The sequence below is a fragment of the Elephas maximus genome, chromosome X (genome assembly GCF_024166365.1).
Source record: "Elephas maximus indicus isolate mEleMax1 chromosome X, mEleMax1 primary haplotype, whole genome shotgun sequence".
In the NCBI taxonomy this organism is placed as follows: Eukaryota; Metazoa; Chordata; class Mammalia; order Proboscidea; family Elephantidae; genus Elephas; species Elephas maximus.
The window spans coordinates 149,434,071-149,451,660 of NC_064846.1; the positions used below are offsets into that span (position 1 = coordinate 149,434,071).

Consider the following 17,590-nt stretch of genomic DNA (forward strand, 5'->3'; position numbering starts at 1 on the left):
ACCCTCTCAGCTAATATGCAAGATCAAACATCAAAAATTGATTTTTATTGCCTGGCCTTGGTGCTTCTGGTTTTATAAGTTGGGCTGGGTGTGAAGATTGGGTCATTAATCTTTTAAAGAGAAGATGCCAAGTGCACTCCTCTTCTACTTGATCTAGGGAGATCAGTAATGACGCTCTTCAGTAAACTACATATCTGCTTCTCTTCGGCAAAGATGCCATGGTAACAGACATCAGCTGAAATGAGTGCAAGCTATGAAAATACATGAATAAAATAATTTCATTTATTTCCAAATTATACACTCAATACCTAAAAAACAAAAGAAAGCTACAAATAAAATCCGTCCATCTGGATCTTAACATAAATACTAGGAAAAGCTACATTAAGTCACATTACACAGAAAAGAAACAAAGGAAGCATGGTGCAAAATTGCCTTACCTAAATTGTTTATCATTTTAAAGTTATAATATAGAAAACATATTTGGTCTTGGAGGTGTTAAATAAAGAGAATAAGGCTTCAGAACTTTGGCCAAACTTAGGACAGCATTTTATTATCATCCTCCTGAAATAATTATATTTTTGTCATTAAAATAGCAATTTAATTTGAGACAGGTCATTGAGTTTTGTTAGGTCTCTAGAGCAGCAGGAGATACACATTTGCCAACTGCCCCACATTTCTAGCTCTGTTCCCCTGTTTCTCAAATACACAAATTAAGTTACAATTTAATAAAACTTTATTTCCCCCAAATTAGAGCTTATAAGGAATAGACCTGTCATGATTATTTTGTAATGAAAAAAGAACCGCATTTACAAATCAACCATACAGCCAACATACACAGAAAGAACTGTGAAAGCAGATTTTATGCAGTCAGGTATGATACTCAGAAAAAGGAAGTTTTTGAGATTTGATGGCTATTTCTAATTTGGATGAACTGTTTTCATTTTGTTATAATACTAATAGAGACAGTGTTTTTCTTCTCCATGGTCAGTATTTCAAAGATCCATGTTAAATGCTTTTAATCTAAATTGCTATTCTAGAAAATATCATTGCCATAGAAGTGGTCAGATTTCATCACTAGTTACTCCCCCTTCTAGCTACTCTAACTTCCATGGGTATACTCAACTCTCCCTACAAGTGGCAGATGAAGAAATCAAGATATCTGCTGTCTGCCAGCAATCAATTCAAATTACAAAAGTAACTACACCATTATCCCACCCTAGAGTTTTCTTCTATTTAGAAAGATCTACCAAAAAGAACAGGTGAAATAATGCGTAAAACATTTTCTTTTTTCATGCTGACTCAAACCACCTCAGTGACAGACGCAACAACTCATTGTACAATAACCAAAAAGTTCTAGAGCCCATAACCCAAGGCTCAGTAAAATTTGACTCTCAAGCCTGTACCATTCCCTGGACCATGCACAAACCCCTCCTCAATGTCTCACCAGATGTTCTCCCCAGGAGGGGCTCATGAGAGCAGAGCTCACTGTCTACTTCCCAGGCCCTCAGTCTTTTTCATTATATCATCAACGTGAGTTGGAAGCCCATTAACCTAACGGTTCCTGCACAGCCCATCGCGTCCTTATCAATCCCTCACCTTTCTGAATTCTAACTCTACTTTTGTTCAAGCAGTTCCTGTATCAAAACCCTTTGCAGCCTCCTGCACATTATCTCATCTCCTTTTTCCCACTGTTTCTCTGGAATGAAGATTTAACATGTTCTTGTTCTAGCAGCTAAACACAACCCATGTCTGCCTTCATTATACACAATAGCTATACCTTCAAAAATATACCTTCAAAAATCCTGTAACTCCATACAATAGGAGCATGGCAAGACTTTGTATTATCAGCGACTTGTTAGGTAAGATACAACTTCACATCAATTACAGTATTTATTCAATACTGTATTCAATATATTTTTCTAACTCCAAATACCAACATTCGACTGCAAACCAAGATGCTTGAAAACATGTAAAATTTTCCATCGGTTTCAACATGAATCTATTTAGCAGCTCCTGTTATATTACCATTCTACTTCATCTCTATATTTCCCACTAAAATGTTAGGGTATTTCCCCATGACATTGTCTTCAATGACTCTGGTGCTTTCTTTAAATACTTGCAAAATAATTCATCAAATCAGCTGAAGTACAACCCTAAAAGGAATCTGCCCTAGGCATAGCTGACATGGAAATGGAAACATTAAAAGTTAACATGAAAAAATTTGCATTGATATTTTCATGCAAAAATTATGACACTCTCTATAAAAGAATGTTGAAATCACACTATAAAATGAAATAAAAACGCAAGTTTTCAGTACTGAACTCATTCCAACTCAGTAATTAACAAAATAAGCCACACTTTCCATCCCATTCCCACCTCTCCAATCCCTATGAGTATGCTTCACCCATTTAAAGCTGTATCTACAATACCTTCACAATATGAATTTCTGTTAATTCACAACCTCTCCACAAAAGGCACACGTGTAAATTCACTTCAAGCCATAAAAAGGAAAGAGAAGGCAGGAACACTGCTTACCAGAGCCTCTTTTGGTCACAACCTTCAAACTCTGAGTAAAAGTAGCATATAAGAGAATCAAGTGTGGAATTGGAGCTTTCATCTTCCAGCTCTTATAGGCTGCTCCCTAAAGCAAAGATAAAAAAGGGAAACATACATATTTAAAAACATATATAGACTTTTGTAGGAACCCCTGGTGGCGTAGTGGTTAAGTGCTATGGCCGCTAACTAAAGGGTCAGCAGTTCAAATCCACCAGGCGCTCCTTGGAAACTCTATGGGGCAGTTCTACTCTGTCGTATAGGGTTGCTATGAGTCGGAATCGACTTGACAGCACTGGGTTTGTTTGTTTGTTTTTTTGATAGACTTTTGATCAAGCATGATTTGGGCAATGAATTCCACAAAAGGAAATAACGGGAACAGCATCTCTATTGTATTCTCTCATAGGTTGTGGTTGCTAAGTTAAATCAAAACAGTAATACCAAAATTATGTTTTCAAAGCCTCCCCAAAATGCATTAAAATATTATATTCACTTAAGCTTTAGAATTTCCCTTTATTTAGAGGCTTCCTTAAGTGTATTTCAATAAGTGGGGGGAAAAAATCTCTTCAAAAGGACTATTTCACTAACAATTTATTTTTAATATAAACTACCAACCATTGACAATTTTAAATGTGTCATGCTGCAAAAGAATATGGTTTTCCAGTTGAGAAACAATCATAAAGTCCATGTCACTAAAGATTTGATGGTGATTTGGCATTCTCTTTCAAAAACTCTAAAAATACTTCAAGAGAATGTTAAGATTTTTGTCTCTTGAAATAAAGTAAGCATGAAGGCTACACTAAGATACTTCATTTCCTCCTATTACAAGATCCTCAAAGGACAGTAGCCTAGAGTTTGGATTTCAAAAGCAGGAGATATATCAATTGAAATTAACCGAAATGAACGCTGTCCTCCTCAGAAAATCAGCCCTCTTTTCTTGTTATATGGGTAGAGTTGAAAGACTAAATTTCAAAAAGTAGCAAGTCAGAACACATTTCAAATATATCGTCAACTCATGACAGCAGAAGTTTCTCTGCAAGACATTTGAGGACGGATCACATCCAGCTTTCAATCACTGTATCTTCATTAAGGCTGAGGAAGCCGAAACGGAGATTTGACAGTCACATTTTTTGCTCTCCTGGAGCCTCAAATACCTCTGGTATTTTTAAATGATGAATTCATTCACATTAATAAAAGTCTGTTAAAACACCATTTAATTCACAAAACAAAATCAAAATCCATTCACTTGCAGCAAGGTGTCACCATCAGCAGTTTAGTCAGAAAGTCAGTGAATTTTTTTTTTTCAATTTCAAATAGCATTGAGAACAAGCTATTTTAACTCCAGCACCTTTTTAAATAATGATAGCCTGTTTCAGTCTCTAACCAAAGACCTGCAATTCGCATAAAAGACATAAATAAAACCTAGCCCAGAGAGCCGACTCATCAGACATCTGACGAACGGCCACATTAAAGTGCAAACTTGAGTCATGCATTACTAAAACCCAAATCCCACTTCCCAGCCACCACACTAACTGGAGCTGCAGGAAATCTTCAAGTTGATATCTCCAGCCTTCAGGTTAGCAGCGAGAATCAGTTCCTCTCTCAGTGTGAGTTTAATCAGCGCTGCCCAAGAAACTCCAGGATCCACCTATTCACTGCAAGACCTTCCAGCTTTAACTAGCTTATTACTTTATTCTTGTTCAAAATACCATTTCCTTACTCGCTTGATTTCTATAAAGCGTACAGGTTAGGTTGCAGTTCTGTTGCTTCAGATTAAATTGATTCGGAAAGCATCAATTTGGTAACATCAAGAACCTTAATGGAATCTCTTGAAGCTTTGTGTCTTAGAGAAAACAAAACGGAATTATCTAGCATGCATTTCACGGATTTAACTTCTTGGTTAATACACACTAATCCTTACAAAACTCTTTGAGGAAATTTATTGTACCGTAAATTGAAAGACAGATTTTAAATATGTGTAGCCACAGATATCCAAGCTTTGCTGTGCTTGTTGCATAATTAAAATTCTTATTCAGAAATAGCAATGAAAACCATATATAAGTATTTACTGAGGTTCTCATGTATTTTCTTATTGTCACCTCTTAGCTTATACTACCAGTGACCTAATTTCAAGAAGCTTCAATTTCTGGATGGATGGACCTGAAATGACTTGCCTGTTTCCTGTCAAGAATACCATTCACCACTTGGCTTCATATAAATCACTGTAGGCTGAGCATATCATGGTGGTTAAGAGCAGGGCTGTGCAGTCAGTCTGCCTGGATTCTTAGCCCCGCTTCGCCAGCTGTGTGATTTTAGGCAAATAACAACATATCGTCACCTAGTCTCTTCATCTGCAAAATGGATATTATAATAGTATATATAGCATAGTGTCTAGAACACCGCTGGCATATAGAAAGAGCTCAAGAAAAGAAAGCCGCTGCTGTTACCAATGCAATTTCAGTTGATTGTTGTTCTTGTTGTTATTATTAACACCACTCATATTGTCTATCCTGTGAAGCTTTCTGCATATACAAACTTTCCTTACATTCTGCCTCATACTAATAAAAAAAAATAGCTTATGTCTTTATTTTTACATATTTCTCCTCTACTAGACTCGAAGCCTGTCCGGGGTGAACGTGGGTTTTATTCATATTTGTATTTCCTGTGCTCAGTAGATGTTAGCTGAAAAAAAAATGAATGAATGAAGGATTGAATGAAGCTGCTCTTGTATGCAATTGAATTTCGCATTCATACCTATCATTTTATAAACATTTACTAGATACAAAGTGCTGTGCTATGGTGTAGTGGGGACACAAAGACAAGCAAAGGCACTCTAATAAAGAAGGCTCACAGACCAATAAAGAAGAGAAATGCTTACATACTTAATTAGACCAGCCCTGTTGCCATATGGTGGGTATAATGTGCCAAGGGGGTAGAGGGAGGAATCTATTCATTTTGCTCTAGGTTGGATCTGGTGAAGGCTTAGGAAAAGGCATGCAGAAGAAGAAGCATTTCAGCTGGGTCATGAAGGAAAGGCTTTCTAAAGGAAAGGGCATCCTGGATCCAGGATAAAGAACAAGTGAAATAGCAAGCATGGTAGGCAGAATAATAGCCCCCAAAGATGTTCAAACCTTAATCCCTAGAACCTATGGATATATTATGTTACACTACAACAGGGACTTTGCAGATGTGATTAACTTAAGAACTTTGAGATGGGGAGATCATCCCAGATTATCTGGGTGGGTCCAATTTAACCACATGGGTCCTTATAAGAGGAATGTAGGAGGATTAGAATCAGGGAGAGATGATAGAAGGATGGAAGCAGAGGTCAGAGGTTGGAGTGATGCACTTTGAAGACAGAGGAATGGGCAATAAGTCAAGGAACGTGGGCAGCCGCTAGGAGCTGATAAAACCAAGGAAACCATTCCTCCACTAGAGCCTCCAGAAGGAACCACTCCTACCAACACCTTAATTTTAGCCCTGTGATACCCATTTCAGACTTCTGACTTTCAGAACCATAAAATAATAGATTTCTTTTTTTAAGTCACTAAATTTGTGGTAATTTGCTATGGCAGCAATAGAACACTAATACATTGAGGATGTGAAATGGGAAGTTCCAGGAACGAAGCATAAATAGACCAGAGTGTGGACTCAGTGGTACAGGAAGAAGAGGAAGAGGGTCAGGCTTGAAGCAGCAGCCCTGAACACTGGGAGAACAGAATAGATTTTGGAATAAATAGAACTTAGTGATATAAAATGAAGTGACGTTAAAAGGAATCTTCAAAAGTGAATCTGAGGCATATAGTTTGAGCTACTAGATCTATTATGATACTATTTACCAATATACAGAAATACATAAGACATTTTGGGCAACGAGGGTGGAAAAATATACTAAATTACATGTGGGGCACATCGAGTTTAAATTGCCTATGGAATCCCCCGTTAGGATTGTCTTGTACTAACTGAAAATAAGGAACCCTGGTAGCACAGAGGTTAAGAGCTCGGCTGCTAATCAAAAGGTCAGCAGTTTGAATCCACCAGCCACTCCACGGAAACCCTATGGGGTAGTTCTACTCTGTCCTATAGGGTGGCTTGAATCAGAATCGACTCAACGACAATGGGTTTTTGGTTTGGTAATTGAAAATAACAGTCAGGTGCTCAGTAGAGAGGTAGAGAATATCAACAGAGTAATAGTAGCTGAAGTAAAGGACATGGATTAGGATAACTAGAAGAATGTATACAGAAAAAAAGGGAAGAAGTCTTAGACTTTGAACTCTGAGGCTACAAATACTTATGGGACAGGCAAAGGAATCAAGAGGGAGGAAAAAGGGAGTGAGAAAAATCAGGCAGCAAAGGAGACATGAATCAGGAAGAAAATGGGTCAACAAAGCAAGCAAAGATATTTAAAAAGGCAATCAGCAGAGTTCATGTATTTTAAGGACTTAAAAGACAACCGGCTTTAGAGTTAAGATGCTGCTGGTGATATCAGCTAGAGTCTTTTCATTAGATCAGTGAGGAGATAATCAGAAAATGCAAGGTGAAAAATAAGCTTCCTTTGATTGTTTCTAAATGTTAGAGGCAAGGAGTCCAGAGCAATAACATGGGGATAGCCATAGGTGAACATGTACTTAAACTGAGGCAAAGGGCAAGCAGAGGCAGAGTGGAGTATAGAAAAGATGAATCTGTAAGGGAAGTGATGCTAGTATGGGGAAGTTGGAACACCTCCTTTTATAGGCAGAAGAGGAAAAGAAGTACAAGTGGATGAATACAAAGGTAAGCTTGGAAGTGCAAGAAAGAGAAGCTGCACTCATTTCTTTTATTCGCCTTATAATGCAGACAGAATAAGTTTGGAATGAGAAAAAACTGGATTAAGAGACTCACTGTATGTTATGTTAGGCAAGCTATTTCATCTCTACAAGCTGTTTTCTCATCTATGAAGCATGAACCCCACCAAACCAAACCCAGTGCCGTTGAGTCGATTCCGACTCATAGCAACCCTATAGGACAGAGTAGAACTGCACCATAGAGTTTCCAAGGAGCGCCTGGTGGATTCGAACTGCTGACCTTTTGGTTAGCAGCCGTAGCACTTAACCACTACGCCACCAGAGTTTCAGTGAAGCATGAACATCAGTCCATTATTTATTCACTTGTGACCTATTTTTTTTTTCCCAACATATTAAGGTAACAAATGTCTACTTCAAAGTTTCGAAAGCTTTAAATAAAATAATGAACTTTATGGTGACTGCCAGGGTGTTTAATAAAAAAAAAATTTAATAATGGCATTTAATTCTATACATGTTTTAAAAAGCTAGTTTCTTTTTCTTATGTCTCCTTTCTTTCCATTCTAGGATGGTACATGATAATTAGCTATGTTCAAAAAATGATCCATTATTTTTTGATTTAATTGTTAAAGTTTTGACATTCCTAAACTCAATTTTAAAGCTACTTTTTTATTCACTCTAATAATTTTTTTAAGTATCCATTTGTACACGACACAGATAAAGTATGTTTTCAAATGCACAATTTGCATGTTAAAGTTGTGAGCTAGATTCCCTATGGAGTGGATAAACAGAAGTTCTTACAGACTACACAACTGAGAGTTACCAAAAAGCATGAGATTTTGTTGGTGGTGATGGGAAATTCGGCAGCAGTTATGGGTGATGTTTGCACAACATGATTAATGAAATCGATATCGCTAAATAGTACACTTGAAAAATGTTGAATTGGCAAATGCTGTGTTATATCTATTTTTACAACAATAAAAAAAATGACCAAAAAAAAACCATTAATCACAGGAGAACTTGTTTCTTACATCATGAACCTTAGACTATCGAGGAAAATCAACCACTCACAAATTATGAGGGTATTTATACATTCGGTTTTTAAAAATTATTGAGTACCTACTACGTTTCACAAGAAGCCTTAGTGGCACAGTGGTTAAAGCAATCAACTGCTAACCAAAAGGTCAGCAGCTTGCAACTATCAGTGGCTCCTCAGGAGAAAGACGTGGCAGTCTGCTTTCTCAGAGATTTACAGCCTTGGAAACCCTATGGGGTTGCTGTGTGTTGACTTGATGGCAGTGGGGTGTGTTTTTTTTTTTTTTTTTGGTTACTGTGTTTGGCATGCCATTATACTGGGGACACAAAATGATTAGGAAATGGTCACTGCAGTCGAGGATCACACAGAAGAGAGACATGGAAATCAACAATGACAGCAAAGGAATACAAGTTATAAGAAAATTCTCAAGAGTCTATAGAAAGTGCTTAATGCTGCCTGGGAAAGGACATGAAAACATTCCAGATGAGGAGACATTTGGGCTGACTTTGGAACCAGGAGAAGGGGTTCATGACCGACCAAGGTGAAAAAGGATTTAAGAGTGAGGGGCAGGAGATTCCAGGTAGAAGCATAAAAAAAGATTGTGTGGTGCATGTGAAAAACCACTAGTGAGAATCTAACCATATACTTGACAATCTAACAATCTTTTTAATACAATGCTGGGGTAGGGAGAAGAATTTGTTTAGATCCTTTAGAATAAGTTTTAGGTCACTAAGATAATTTTTTTACAAACTGGCCCAGACATAGGTTTTTTGTTTGTTTTGAACACAATGCTGGGGTAGGGAGGAGCATATGTTTAGATCCTTTAGAGTAAGTTTTAGGTCACTAAGATAATTTTTTTACAAACTGGCCCAGACATAGGTTTTTTGTTTGTTTGTTTTTAACACAATACTAACCAGAAGATCGTTCTGACAGAGGTTGGCTTACAAGGGAGTGTTAAGATTCCAAATCTTATAAGCATGCTTCTATACTGATCTCCAAAAGTAATTCATAATCTGACTAAAAGGCCAAGGTGCCACTACAATCTGCAGTGATATGGTTCTTGACAGATTTCCCTACACAGTGATGAACGATACTCAGTGGTCAAATAACCCTGTCCAAAATGTATGTGTTTCTTATTTAAATATGACCCTAAGAATGACACAGGGAGGTCTGCTGTGGAGCAACCTTGCATAAAATGCTACAAATTAACAGAATGGTTGATTCTGGAGCAGCCTGCAGTTACCATGGGATGGTTAGCACACCTACTTGGTGGCATCATGTAAGGCTATAAAGTTTTAGAGGAATTGGGTAAAGAGAGGGCTTGCTGGACTCTCAGGAAGTCTGGACCAGATACTTCATTGGGTAGGAAGCCAATGTTGTTTAAGGAACTAAGTGTCATAACTAGTTTTGTATTATAGACTTGACCGAATTTCTGTCTAATCTACCAAGGAGACCAATAATATAAGCAAAGTTAGATGTGAGAGTGAAAATATAAAATACAGAGGGACATTTTAAAAATCCAGAAAACTTTGAAATTTTCTGAATTTGAAAATTTTACAAAAGAGGTGATTTGCAGGAAATATAAATTAACAAGATATAGTAAAGAAGGAAAATATGAAGAGACCAAAAACATTTTAAAATTGAAAATGCCATTAAAGGATAAATTCTAAAAAATGTTGACTGCAGAAAATAATAGATGAATACTTTCAAACTTTCAACGTTTCAAGAAACAGAGTTTGATCCAAAGCACAGAAAGGCATATTCATGGTTGTAAAAACATAGAAACCCCTTAAAAAGAAACTGGCAAAACAAAATATTAGAGCCAATATGAAGCATTTAATAAACTTTATCAAATTAAAATAACACTGGCAAGCATAGTCAATATTACCACTGTTATTTCACTATAATCTGGAAGTTCTAGGCAGTGAAACGAATCAGGAAATAGAAATAATGTTATAAATGTAAATACTAAGAAAGTAAAATACAACATTTTGACAATTTATAGGTTATGGTTGTAAAAACAAATAAAATTTACACCTTAGTAAATGGAAACATAATGTACTCCAAGATGAAAATTTGGACTCCTTTGTCAATATTGACCAAAAAAATGCCATTTTTTTTCCAAAGGGATATTATGCACTTTTAGTCAAAATCCAAATGGGATTTTTTATTGTGGCTATTGCCAAATTAAGCCTAAAATTTGAATGGAAGAATAAACAAGATAGAAATTTACAAAAAGGAAGAGGAATTAAGTAGAACTTGCCCTGTATGATATCAAAATGCAATGAAATTCTAGTCTTTTTGAAAGTACAGTACCTCCACAAAGATTGATAGACATATCTATGAAGGATATATGCACCACTGCAATAGAGATCAGAATATATAAGAACAATATATAATAAATGAAACATACACCATTAAACAAAGAAATGATGAATAAAAAGGATGGCTATCTGGAGAAAAAGAAGGTAAAATCACACATTATATCATATTCCAATATAGCTAGATTAAAGAGTTTTTATAAAAAGCCCACCAGAAAATTCCAAACAATTAGTTTTTATTATTTAACTAATCTCTAGAAAGGGAGGACTTTCCCATCAGAAAACAGTAGAAAGAGTCCTAAAAGGAATGCCAAAGTTTACAACGGGAAAATAAAAACATGAGGAAAGTTAAAAGTCAAATTATAAATTACTAAAACAATTTCCAACAAAAATGTCAACAGGCTAATATTCTTAATATATAAAGAACTCTTACAAATGTATTGGGAAAATGAGCAAAGGGAATGAATGTAGTTAAGCAGGAAAATCAAAAGAATAGAAGACAAGCAAACTAGTTGCCTTCAACTTGATTCCGACCCCTGGGGACCCCGTGTGTGTCAGAGCAGATGTTCCGTAGGTGTTATGGGCTGAATTTCAGCTCCCCAAAGACGTGTTTTAAATCCTAACCTCTATGCCTGTGGCTCTAATCCCATTTGGGAATGGGCTGTCTTTGTTATGTTAATTAGGCAGGATTAATGTAGGGTGTATTTTGAGTCAATCTCTTTTGAGACATAAAAGAGATTAAACAAGCAAGCAGAGCAGAAATGGGAGAAGAGAGATGCCAAACCACGTGAAGACTGTCCAGGAGCAGAAGCTCAGAAGAGACAAGGACCTTCCTGCTGAGCCAACAGAGAGAGAAAGCCTTCCCCTAGAGCCAGGACCCTGAATTTGGACTTCTAGCCTCCTAGACTGTGAGAAACTAAATTTGGTTGTTAAAATCAGCCACTCATGGTATCTCTGTTACAGCAGCGCTAAATAACTAAGATAATAGAGTTTTCAATGGCTGATTTTTCAGAGTAGGTCACCAGGCCTTTCTTCCAAGGTGTCTCTGGTTGGACTTGAACCTCCACCCTTCTGCTTAGCAGCTGAGTGTGTTAACTGCATCACCCAGGGACTCCATAAAAGAGATATAAAAAAAACAAACCCATTGCTGTCGAGTCAATTCTGACTCATAGCGACCCTACAGGACAGAGTAGAATTGCCCCATAGGGTTTCCAAGGAGTGGCTGGCTGGTGGATTTGAACTGCTGACCTTTTGGTTAGCAGCTGTATCTCTTAACCACTGCACCAGAGATATAAAAAATGAAAAAAAACAAACCCGCTGCTGTCAAGTCTATGACTCATAGTGACCCCACAGGGTTTCCAAGGCTGTAAATCTCTATAGAAGCAGACTGCCATGTCTTGCTCCCGTGAGCCGCTGGTGGTTTTGTACCACGAACTTTCTGGCTAGCAGTCGATCACTTTAACCACTCACTGTACTACCAGGGCTCCTCAATATAGCCACTAAATAAAAACAATCATCAAACTCACTAGTAATTAAGATTGCATATTAAAAATAATTTTTACTTTTTTCAAACTAAAAAGATGTCATATTTTGTAATTTTATGTATACTTATATAATTGTAGAGAAAGGAGCTGTGTAATGAAAGCTATCAAATGATTATTTATCATGTCAATATAGATACAGTAAAACAAGTATACTGATAGTCTGATGCTGGGAGTAAATGTTGGTACAGTCTTACTAGAAAGCAATTTCTCAGCATACAACCTTTGAAATATTTAAACACTCTGAATTAATCATCCTCCTTCTAGAAATCTATCTGTGGTAGTCAGAGTTTTAAGTTGGCTCCCAAAATTTCCACCTCTTGGTTTTCACACCGTGTATAATCCTCTCCCCTTGAGTACGGGCAGGTCCTGTGAATATCAGGGAGTATCACTCCCATGATTAGGTTACATTATGTGGCAATGGTGAAGGAATTTTATAGGTATAATTTTAAAGTTGCTAATCAGTTGATTTTAAGTTAATAAAACAAGAGGTTATCTTGGGTAGGTCTGGCCTAATCAGGTGAGACCCTTAAAAGAGAGTCTAGAGGTCAGAAACAGAAGAACTCGGAGAAATTCAAAGTAGGAACAACACTTTTCCTGTTGGCCTGAAAAAGCAAACTGTCATGTGGAGAGAGCCATATGGTGGGGAACGGCGGGTAGCTTCTAGGACCTGAGGGCCTCAGTCCTACAACTGAAGAAACTGAATTCTGCCAACAACCGCAGGAGCTTGGAAGAGGACCCCGAGTATCATATATGATTGCAGCCTTGAGAGACCCTGAGCAAAAGACTCAGCTAAGTTGTGCCCAGGCTCCTGACCCGTAGAAACTGTGAGGTAACAAGTTTTTGTTGTTTTGAGCTTCTAAAGGAAACCCTGGTGGCGTAATGATTAAGAGCTATGGCTGCTAACTAAAAGGTTGGCAGTTTGAACCCACAAGGTGCTCCTTAGAAACTCTATGGGGCAGTTCTACTCTGTCCTATAGGGTTGCTATGAGTCAGAATCGACTCGATGGCAATGGGTTTAAGCTTCTAAATTTGTGGTAATTTGTTACTCAGAAATAGATAACTACCTTTAAATAAATAATCATAAATCCAGACAGAGATTTCTGTAAAGAGATGTCTATCAAAGCGTTATTAAATTATCTAATTAGTAATACATAGGACTGTTACAAAAAATTGTAAGAGAATGTCTGTAAGATGATTCAGCCTTCACAAATGTTTCTGAAGAACTGAATCACTTGGAAAAATAGTTACAACAACATTTTAGGATATAAAAGCAGAATACTAGCGTAGACAGAAAATGCCTAAGAACTACAGTAGCATATAATGTGATCTTTGCTATAAGTCATTATATTGAATTGCTTTATAAAAAGCACTGCTTTTTATAAGTGTATATACATGTACGTGCATCTTTTAAAAATCCCTTAGAAAATGTTTCACATAATCAAATTATCTCAAAGTTTTCAAGAATTTGGATTATTTGCCATCATTCTAATTCTACAAGTCAAAAAGATACATTTCTAAATCTGAATCATCCTAATAATCCACATTGTGCCAAATATTTTCTCACTGTAACAATTTCCAATCCCCTCAGCCATAAGATTCACGTTAATGTGTCAGTAATAAAAACGCTGAAAATAGATTCCGGATATACAGACAGACAGACACACACACACACACACACACACACACACACACACATACGCTTTTACTACCTGGTCTGTTTAAAAAGCTCATTAAGCTGTTCCCAGTATATAGTAAGCCCTAACAAAATATTTCATGGGTAACAGAAAGAATGAACTCTATTCTGTAGAAGAGATATGTTCATAAATGTGTCCATATAATATTACTTTAAGGAAAAATTTGAGACTCCGGGATGAGCAAAAGAGATTACTGGGTATAGGTTCAATGGAATGCTGGAGCCTCTGGCAATTATCTGATCCTATGCAAATGTGCACTGTTCTTTGAATAGGCTATCTTACAACTCTGTGAAGATAAAAGTCAACCTCCAGAAAACTAACAGCAATGTGAATAATTTTTGACCACAAACATGTAAAATGCAACTGATTATATTCTATGGAATAGACTAATTGTGGCAAATTCATTTTGATATTCCTTTCCTGCATGTAAATTTGTGGTTCATTGACATCACTTTTGAACAAGCTGTAACATCTTTTGCAGCTCCCTCATTAATTAATGAGCTAAAATAAAAGTTTCGACACATGTTCATTTTATATCTTTATGAGTCACAATTTTATCTTTTTAAAAATTTATCCTTAAACACTACATTCATTTATTATAATCAAGTTAGTCCATAATGTCTTGAAATAAGGAAAGTGTTTTTAAAAGTTTAAACAAGAAATTACAATAAGCTACCTTGGGTTAGATTTTGTATTCCAGTCGGTGCAGTTTCATGGGGTTTTAATCAGAATCCATGTGAACAGCAATATAAAGACACCTTCAAGGCAGCTAAATAAGAGATCAGTGGAATTGCAAAGATGCATAGGAAAAGTCCATTTCCATAACATTATCATCAACAAGAACAACTAAATGTACTTCAAGAGACTAGGCCTTGCTCTCAGCTTTAGCAAGGTACAGAAACTACCCATCTTGTGAGGAATGGTGGCTGAGACAGATTCCTAGAAAAGGGGCTCAGACAGAGTTGCCTCAGGTAGCCAGCTACAGCTCTGAAAATCCCTGGCCTTAGCTGATGTTATTGTTGTGTGCTGTCGAGTCGACTCCAAATCACAGCAACCCTATACGACAGAGTAGAACTGCCTCATAGGGTTTCCTGGGCTGAAATCTTTAGGGGAACAGATCACCTGGTCTTTTCTCTCACAGAGCCTCTGGTTTGTTCGAACCACTGACCTTTGGGTTAGCAGCCGATTGTTTAACCATGGAGCCACCAGGACTCCTTTGGCATTAGCAGATACTTGTCTGCAAAGACAGACCAGAAGAATTACAGAATGAAGGTGGTTAAGTGAATCACTCAGGAGTAAAACTACTGCCTGTGTTTGAAGCTCAGCTCAACTTCTTACCAGATGCCCAACCTTGGACAAATTACTAATATGCAAAACCTCCATGCCTCAGTCCTCTCATCTGTAAAATGGGCAGAGTAATAGTCCCTCCCTCAGAGGATTACTGTGAAAAATCAAAGTCAATAATGCAGGATTAGCATTAAACAGTGGCGCCTAGTTGGTTCTGTCTTATCCTTTATTGTTACAAGCCATTAAATAGTTAGAGTTATACTGCTAACTATAGCCTTAACTGAACTATTATGCATAATTCTGTTATTATTAGCTGAATTTTTTTGTTTTTTTATTGTACTTAATTCAGTTATTATTAACTGAATTATTATACCTAATAATTCCAAACTTAAAATTACTGGGAATCATTGGGGAAATTGAAATGTTCCATACTCTGCCAGAAAATTCTGTGAAATTCAATACAGCTCATACTTATTCGGTGACAGGAGAAAATCAGTAAATGGATGAACCTGACCAGCTAAGATGGAAAGTGCACTGTGCAGAAGAATAGAAAGCATAAATAAAAAACAATATGCAGTTTCCATCTGCCACTTTTCTAATTCACCTTTCTTACTCCTTCTGTATTCATCATACCCTCCGCTGTAATTCCAGCTGCAAAAGCTCATACCAAAGAAACTTTGTGGGTTCCGAAGTCAGCAGATTGGATGAGGCACGTGGCAAAGCCAGGGAGGAAAAGTAAATATGTTCCATCATCACTCTTTCAGGATGCAAACATGATCCTAGCTGAGTTCATTTGCTCTCCTTTGTGAGTTCTTCCTGCCAATATCTGACCCTTATCACATTTCTCTGTGTTTAAAATGCAACATATTGAAGAAGCTTACTGCAACTCTTAACAAAAAGTGGATTTATGTTTATTATAGACCTACAATATTTGATGATTGTTGCATGTGGCAAAAAAAAAAGTTTTAAAAACTTTTGTTTTTCCACTTAAACTCTGTGTACATATAAACAAAACAGTATCCTGTGTCATTAGGGAATTGCAAATCAAAATAGTGATAAGATACTACCACACAGCTATTGGAGCCCTAGTGGTATAGTGGTCAAAAGCTTGGCTGCTAATCAAAAGGTCAGCAGTTTGAATCCACCAGCCACTCCTTGGAAATCCTATGTGGCAGTTCTACTCTGTCGTATAGGGTCGCTATGAGTCCGAATCAACTCGACGGAAACAGGTTTGTTTTGTTTTGGGATATTAAAATTAAAAGACAGTGAATACATTTGTGGTAGACAGAATAATGGCCCTCCAAAGATATTCACGAGTTAAACGCCAGAACCTGTGACTATTTTACCTTCTGTGGCAAAAGGGACTTTGCAGTTGTGATTAAGTTAAGGATCTGGAGATGGGAAAGTTACATTGGGCCCACCCTGATAATCCAGACTAAACAATTTTTCCTAAGGTCACACATCTAGAAGATTAGGCTCTATGTGTTCTATTGAAACTCATTAAATGTTCCTGTTGTTGTTAGGTGCCGTTGAGTCAGTTCCAACTCATAGTGACCCTGTGCGTAACAGAATGAAACACTGCCCAGTCCCGTGCCATCTTTACAATTATTGTTATGCTTGAGCTCATTGTTGCAGCCACTGTGTCAATCCACCTCATTAAGGGTCTTCCTCTTTTCCACTGACCCTGTACTCGGCCAAGCATGATGTCCTTCTTCAGGGACTGATCCCTCCTGACAACATGTCCAAAGTATGTAAGACACAGTCTCGCCATCCTGGCTTCTAAGGAGCATTCTGGTTGTACTTCTTCCAAGACAGATTTGTTCATTCTTTTGGCAGTCCATGGTATTCAATATTCTTCACCAACACCACAATTCAAAGGCATCAATTCTTCGATCTTCTTCATTCATTGTCCAGGTTTTGCATGCATATGAGGTGACTAAAAACACCATGGCTTGGGTCAGGCACACCTTAGTCTTCAAAGTGATATCTTTGCTTTTCAACGCTTTTAAAGAGGTCCTTTGCAGCAGATTTACCCAATTCAATGCATCATTTGATTTGCTGACTGCTGCTTCCATGGCTGTTGATTGTGGATCCAAGTAAAATGAAATCCTTGACAACTTCAAACTTTTCTCCATTTATCATGATGTTGCTGATTGGTCCAGTTGTGAGGATTTTTGTTTTCTTTATGTTGAGGTGTAATCCATACTGAAGGCTGTGGTCTTTGATCTTCATTAGTAAGTGCTTCGAGTCCCCTTCACTCTCAGCAAGCAAGGTTGTGTCATCTGCATAACGCAGACTGTTAATGAGTTTTCCTCCAATCCTGATGCCCCATTCTTCTTCATATAGTCCAGCTTCTCAGATTATTACTTAGCAT

The 17,590-nt window shown here is 37.2% G+C and overlaps 1 protein-coding gene across 1 annotated transcript in view; it reads right to left on the reverse strand.

Annotated features, from left to right (window-relative positions):
• The window catches only part of IL1RAPL1 (interleukin 1 receptor accessory protein like 1), a 1,405,042-nt gene that overhangs the window by 1,256,156 nt on the left and 131,296 nt on the right, over positions 1-17,590 (reverse strand). The window contains exon 2 of the mRNA XM_049871592.1: positions 2,536-2,641. Coding sequence (XP_049727549.1) covers positions 2,536-2,617 — 82 coding nt within the window. The 5' untranslated portion in view covers positions 2,618-2,641. The remainder of the gene's footprint in view (positions 1-2,535; positions 2,642-17,590) is intronic.